This window comes from Hordeum vulgare, chromosome 3H, assembly GCF_904849725.1.
Source record: "Hordeum vulgare subsp. vulgare chromosome 3H, MorexV3_pseudomolecules_assembly, whole genome shotgun sequence".
Taxonomy (NCBI): Eukaryota; Viridiplantae; Streptophyta; class Magnoliopsida; order Poales; family Poaceae; genus Hordeum; species Hordeum vulgare.
The window spans coordinates 588,758,146-588,765,303 of NC_058520.1; the positions used below are offsets into that span (position 1 = coordinate 588,758,146).

The following is a 7,158-nucleotide window of genomic DNA, read 5'->3' on the forward strand; positions in this document are numbered from 1 at the left end:
TTGCCAAAGAAGGAAGGGGCTATACGTATTGAGCAATTCATGCCGATTTGTTTTCTTGATGTGAACTTCAAAATTTTCACTAAAGTTGCAATGAATGGGTTGACACAGATAGCCCATTGAGTTGTACAACAGACCCAAACGGCCTTCATGCCGGTTAGACACATCCTGGAAGGAGTGGTCGTCCTACGTGAAATGATTCATGAAATCCATTCCGAGAAACTTGATAGAGTAATCTTGAAAGTGGATTTTGTAAAGGCCTATGATAAAGTCAAATGGCCTTTCCTCCAACAATCTTTACGAATGAAGGGATTCAATGAAGCCTCGAGGAAACATGTGGATTCTTTCATTCAAAAAGAAAATATTGGAATAAAGATGAATGATGACATGGGTCATTTCTTTCAAACTCATAAAGGATTAAGACAGGGTGATTCCATTTCCCCTATCCTATTCAACATAGTGGCTGGTATGTTGGCAGTGCTTATAGGTCGAGCTAAACAGAATGATCTAATAAGGGGACTAGTTCCACATCTTGTGGATGGAGGGGTGTCCATCTTACAATATGCGGATGATACAATTATATTTATGGAGCATGACCTAGCCAATGCTATAAACATGAAGCAGGTACTCTTTTTATTTGAACAATTATCAGGACTCAAGGTAAATTAAAAAAAACAAATTGTTCTGTTTTGGTAAAACCAAAGAAGAACAAGAGGCGTACACACAACTGTTCGGTTGTGAGATAGGTTCTCTACCGTTTAGTTACTTGGGCATCCCTATTCATCACCGCAAATTAATAAGGACTGGAAGTGCATAGAGGATCGATTTGAGGCTGCTGGAAGGGCAAACTTATGTCTTATGGTGGTCGGCTAGTGCTAATTAACTCAGTGTTGACAAGCTTGCCGACGTTTTTATTATCTTTCTTTGAAGGACTAGTAGGGGTACGGAAAAGACTTGACTTCTTTCGATCTAGATTTTTATGGCAAAGTGATGAAAGTAAGACGAAACATAGGCTTGCCAAATGGGACATGATGTGTAGGCATAAAGATCAGGGAGGGTTTGGGATAGAAAATCTATAAGTTAAGAATAGATGTCTATTGAGAAAATATCTGTATAGACTGTCTGTAGGGACGGAAGGCACGTGAGTACAGAATCAGATTCTGCATAATAAATACCTACAAACCAAGATATTGGCTCACGTTACAGTGAAACATTCCGGTCCACCTTTTTGGAAAGGCTTATTGAGGACAAAAGAAGATTTTTTCCACAATGTGAAGTTTCATGTTGGAAATGGTAACAGAACCAGTTTTTGGAAAGACACGTGGTTAGGAGAGACGCCCCTAGCTATGCAATATCCGACATTATACAACATTGTACAACGTAAAGAGGCTTATGTTGCTACGATTATGCAGACAATCCCTCTCAACGTTAAATTTAGGAGGTCTCTGATAGGAGAGCGATGGAATGCGTTGCTCCATTTGGTAAGAAGGTTGATGGACGTTCAACTTTCACACAAACCAGATAAAATTTGCTGGAAATTAACTACAAGAGGTAGTTTCTCCCTCAAATCAATGTATCTGCATATTATTAATGTTGGATTATTACCTATGTCTCCACGCATTTGAAATATAAAAGTACCACTTCAGATTAAAAAAATTATGTGGTTTGTTTATAAAGGAGTGATAGTAACAAAAGATAAACTGACTAAACGAAGATGGGTGGGCAATTCTAGATGTTGTTTTTGTGATCATAATGAAGCTATCAAACACTTATTTTCTCGAATTTCCGTTAGCTAGATTATTATGGCGTACTAATCATATATCATTTAATAAAAATCCTTCAACGAGTATGAACATGTTATTTGGGACGTGGCTGAATAGGGTTGACATTAACACAGTTAAATGAATACGGATAATATGTGCAAACCTATGGGCCATATGATTTTTAATAGGAAGAACTTCACAAATTTCTTGCAGGTCATCTTCAGAGCTTCAGTGTGGATCCGTACGTGGTAGTTACGCACGTCTGCGGAGTCCATGAAGGTTTTGGTTACCGGGTGCAATCGATGGAAGACGAGAGCACTGGCTATATTCAACCGATATGGATGGCGGCAAATTAATAGGCTAGGTGTTTAGTCATCATAGCCTGTTATGATATAGCCAGATGTGGCTTGAAATTTTCTTTGGTTCTTTTGATTAATTTTGTGAACTACAGCTGAATCTTGAACCTTTATTTAATCTTGAACTCTTCATGATGCAAAGGCCCGGGATGATCCTTTTTTTCCAAAAAAAAAAGCAGCCAAACCCGTCACTTGCATATTTATATTGTCTGACTCACCAGAATTTTATTATACAAATTACCAGGCCAACAAAGGGACGTTGTTACTAGGGGAGAAAAATAGGTTCACGTGATTCTACGCGTCGTTACAATCAATTTCCACATAGAGATCATCTTCAACGGAGCTACGGTTTAAAAGATATGAACACCACAAGATATGATGGCATGAATGCAATATGTGTGCAATGACAGTCACAAGCATCTCAAAACACACAAACAGTGAGATAATATGAAACTACACGATATTCTAAGCAAGTTTCTTATAGGACACGATCAAAACGGAGCAATGGTTCAACAACTACGAGCTAAACAAGAAATCACTACAATCTGCCAAAATCAGCCACATAGCATTTTCTACACCCCACAACTACGAGGTGCACAAACCCAAAATGCTCAACAAAGGCATGAGGTGATAGAGGTCAAGATGCTCTACAACATACAACTTATAACACCTAGCATGGAAGCATGGATCACTAGGAAAAGAAGTCACAAAATGGCTTCTCACACACAGTTTCAGACTTATTGAAAACCACAGTTCATGAAAGTGCAGTTTTCGATCTGAAAGTGCATATTGATATGTGGGGTCAGTCTAGATCCCGCCAGGACTCTTTTCTTGCAACGACGGCCACCACTGCATCACCATCTTTTTTCATGTCGACTTGAAGACTGAAACCGACGTATCATCTCGACAACCATCCATGCTGCCGCATCTTAGCGTGCCACATGTACACTAAACGCATAGCCTAATGCAGGAACTCATCTTGACTGGCTCGCATCCATCTTCACATTCGTCTTCATCTTCTCGTTGAGACACGCAGATAGCCACCCGTCATCTTGTCTCCGCGCACATCTTCACCCCTTGGAGATACACCTTCACTGGACTACCTCGACCATGACGTCTCATGTCTTTGCGCCTTGAAAATGCATCTCACTGGAGTCCCTCGACCATGCAAAACATCTCGCAGACCAGCACTGGGACCCAACTCCACACCTTATTCTTGTTGTCGGTGATACATCTTACCGAACAACACTTCGGATCCGGCGGCAACACAACTCGTCATGTACATGCAACACATATTTCCGTACATGAACTCGCCCGAACTTGTTACCTTTGCCCAAGATCGAGCGCACGATTTCGAGGCAATCCGACTGGTCCAGCGGCAACACACCTCATCGTATACGCGCAACACAACTTCTCGTATACGAACTCGTTGGAACTCCTTGATCACAGACAGAAACGTAAGGCACAATTTCCTTTTTCCATCCACTCTCGCTCACAAATCTCTTCCGCCAGTGACGCATCTCAACTGCAGCAGAAGACTTACACACCTTAGCTCTTGGACGCACCTTACAAGAACACATGTGCACACCTTGATGACTTCCCACAACTTCGCCATCTCCACGTTGCACCCTCCAACAATGATCTTGATGAACTACTCGGTGACAACTCGACAGTTCCATAACCATCAACAATCACCAGCACCTTGTCGATGATAGCCCGCCGCCCTTCTCCAGGTCATTTCGTCGAACCACAAGCACCCGTCGCCTTGCTTGCGGCATCATCCTCACCGCCTTCTCAACGTTGCTCCACCGAACAATTACTGCACGATCCTCCATGTCGCTGCTCAAACGACTATATCGCCCGCGCCTCCTCATCGCTGCATCATCCAGCGATTATATCACCCGCTCTTTTCGTCGTTGCGCCACCCAACGACTTTATGGCCCGCCCCGAGGTGCTAGTCGGGTCGCCACCCCGGGGCAAGTGCAATATCAGGTCGACCTTGCTCTGATACCAATTGTTGGCTTTTCGTCACAGAATCGATCACATCAAATCACACGAACACATGCGATAAACACTTTTAGCTAAGGGTGCGTCTTCGCACGCTCTAATTCCTCTCTTTGTTCTCCTTTTCTCAACTTATAATTTTTCTCGATACAACTCAAGATGTTACAACCCACGTACGCCTCCATATATATTGGACCTAGACCTACGGCTAGCAAACCGACTCAACCTGGACATCCGACTCCAACGACTCAAATCCTAACAGAACTCTCCTCATCTCCGGCTACCTTGATGGTAATTAGCCTAAATCTATTCGCATACAACTAGTACTAACTCAACTTACCTAATTTAATCACCGGCAACACCGATCAGACTACTGATTCTAACTCGGCACAACTATCACATGTTTAGATTACTTCAACAAATGTTCTTTAGACGCTACCAAAACATTCTTATAACCAAATAATGGCCGAACATGAAAGCTCTATATTTAACTCCATCCAGTGCCATCCCTGTACAACGTCACACTTAAGACTTATCCACAGCATTGATCGCCTACTTTGTTCTTTAACTTTGTTTAATAATATGGCTACAACATTGACCACCTATTGATGCAGAGATCGGGGGCTTTGTTCCTCCTTTTTCAAAATAAAATAAAATAAACAGCATTGACCACCTGCACTATTCCCTCTCTTATTATTTGAAGATCACATGGTAATTCATTATTTGGCTGCTTGATGTATTGGCGTTATCTATGCAGTGATGCACTTGCTTGTGTTCATCAAGCATCGCATGGAAGCATTAAGCATTAACAAAAAAAAAACACTACTGTTCAACCACTGCAGAAAAAAGATTTTATACCGCTCTCAATAAGAATTTCAATTTTTTTATTTCTGTCAGCTTCAGAAAAAAATGTGCTTGTGTTGTTCTAAAATGTCTGAAAAATGTTATCTTTGACCTTGAATGTCATGTTGAATAGCCAACTCAATGCAAACAAATTAAAATAACAAGTCTGCTGATCTAAAGCAACCACCCCCAGTGACGGGTTGTTAAACTATTGTCATATGCTTATCCGTAGTTGAATTTGACCTAAGCTTTGAATCAGTGGCTATTGATAAGCAGCCATCCCTAGTTAGCAGAGGAAAATAAGAACTAAGGTTCAAGTACATCATTAGCAGTGGCCTCCTAATCTTGTTCTATCAGGTTTTCTGGAGGTTACCCTCGCTCTAACCAAAGCCATGGCCTCCAAGCAGATGGTGCATATGAACCAAGGACAAGGGGAAAGAAGTTATGCTCGCAACTCTGGTATTCAGGTACTGTGTTATTTGACACTTGGCTCCTCTAAATTGTCCGCCAGGAACTTGTGCATAATATAGTAAAAAATAATTGTGAGAGTTCATAATATGACTATACATCTGATATTCAAAAGAAGAAGTGAGGAAATCAAGAAGCATGCTATTTACCTGAAAGATTTTAGTACTAGATTTTCTGAAGAACTTCAAATTGACTGCAGAACGCTCAGCAGAACAGGATGAAGCTCCTGATAGAAAGAGCCATCATAGACTTATGCAGCTGCAGCAGCAGCAGCACCTTGTTACCAGCTGACAAGATGGTGATCACGGACTTGGGCTGCTCCTCTGGCCCAAACGCGCTGGCACTGGTGTCGGTCGCTGTCGAGGCAATCCATGGTTACTGTCTTCAGTTCCAGCTGCCACCACCGGAACTGTGTGTGTTCCTCAACGACCTGCCTGACAACGACTTCAACACGGTGGTGAAGAGCCTCGCCACACTCCGTCGAACCAACGAACCTGTTGTTGTGACGGGTGTCGCACCGGGGTCGTTTTACGAGAGGCTCTTCACTAGTAGCTCCGTGCATCTTGTGTGCTCCTCCAGTAGCCTGCACTGGCTCTCAAAGGTGTGACTGTGAGACTGCTCGATGGATTGATCCGTTGCATTAATTAACTTGCTAATTCTATAAGCAAAACCTTGATCTTCACAGGCTCCTGATGTTCTAACGAGGAACCAGATCCCGGCTTACTACACCGATGAGTATGCTAGGCGTGAAAACCTCCCTATGGTCCTTGATGCCTATGCACAACAGTTCAGGAATGATTTCAGACATTTCCTGGGGCTGAGAGCCAAAGAATTAGTTCCGGGAGGCCAGATGGTTCTTTCCATTATAGGGAGGCATTCCGATGGCATCGCCCGCTTTCACATCTGGGACATCCTTGCTCAGGTTCTAAGCCTTATGGCCTCAGAGGTACTATTTCTTAGTTTTTCTAGCATAGATAGAAATTTATCATTTGCTGGCGAACGCACAAGTAATCGATCTTTCGCGATGACTCACAGGGTGTAATCGACAAGGTGAAGTTTGATTCTTTCTACGTGCCAGTCTATGGGCCTTCGAAGGAAGATCTAAGGGAGGTCATCCAAGAAGAGGGTTCCTTTTCGATCAAGGAGATTCTGGTGCACGACTTTTTAAGCGACCTGGACAGTGCACTCGTCACCCCGAGCTGGATCGCGAACCAGATAAGGGCCGTGTATGAACAGATAGTCGTGCAGCATTTCGGAGATGTGATGGACGAGTTCGTGAGGATCGCGGAGCGGCGCTGGAGCCTCCAGGACGGAGGCTTGCTCGAGGAAGAACATGCCGGATTAGCTATGCTCACTCTGTCGGTCGCCAAGGCATGATGGATTTAGATGATCGTACATGGTCGGTGGTCTGACTGCTTTGCTTTTTCCAAAGGTACGCCACATTTGAATGAGACTGATCCGTTGATTTCTTCAAGGCGACAATGTCAACAGTTTCCTTTGAATTTTGTCTCGCCTTGGCGGCCGGTTTACAAGGCAACAATGTCAAACACGTCCACGCTTCATTAATCGGTTTACATATTGGAGTGGGCTTTCTTGCGTCATATACCATGTGATTGCTTCTCTTCTGTGTTTACAGACTTTATGCATATTTCTATTATTATGTAATTGAAGGGACCATTTTATATATTGTAAACAATTTGTGGTTCATTTGTCCATGTACATATTCA

At 42.8% G+C, this 7,158-nt stretch overlaps 1 protein-coding gene across 1 annotated transcript; it reads left to right on the plus strand.

Moving 5' to 3' along the window:
• The first annotated feature begins 5,226 nt into the window (after positions 1–5,226).
• On the plus strand, positions 5,227–7,158 carry LOC123445405 (probable jasmonic acid carboxyl methyltransferase 2). Its single transcript, XM_045122383.1, has 4 exons — positions 5,227–5,430; positions 5,631–6,032; positions 6,117–6,377; positions 6,467–7,158. Exons 1-4 carry the CDS (start codon positions 5,356–5,358, stop codon positions 6,806–6,808), a joined length of 1,080 nt encoding a protein of 359 aa, XP_044978318.1. The 5' UTR covers positions 5,227–5,355; the 3' UTR covers positions 6,809–7,158.

What these genes read in the sequence shown, in the direction of transcription:
- LOC123445405 (XM_045122383.1), top strand. Translation starts at nt 5,356, where the DNA reads ATGGCCTCCAAGCAGATGGTGCATATGAACCAAGGACAAGGGGAAAGA. An exon ending in CTCGCAACTCTGGTATTCAG is followed by an intron (nt 5,431 to 5,630) that starts GTACTGTGTTAT and finishes AATTGACTGCAG; the next exon opens with AACGCTCAGCAGAACAGGAT. An exon ending in TAAGCCTTATGGCCTCAGAG is followed by an intron (nt 6,378 to 6,466) that starts GTACTATTTCTT and finishes GATGACTCACAG; the next exon opens with GGTGTAATCGACAAGGTGAA.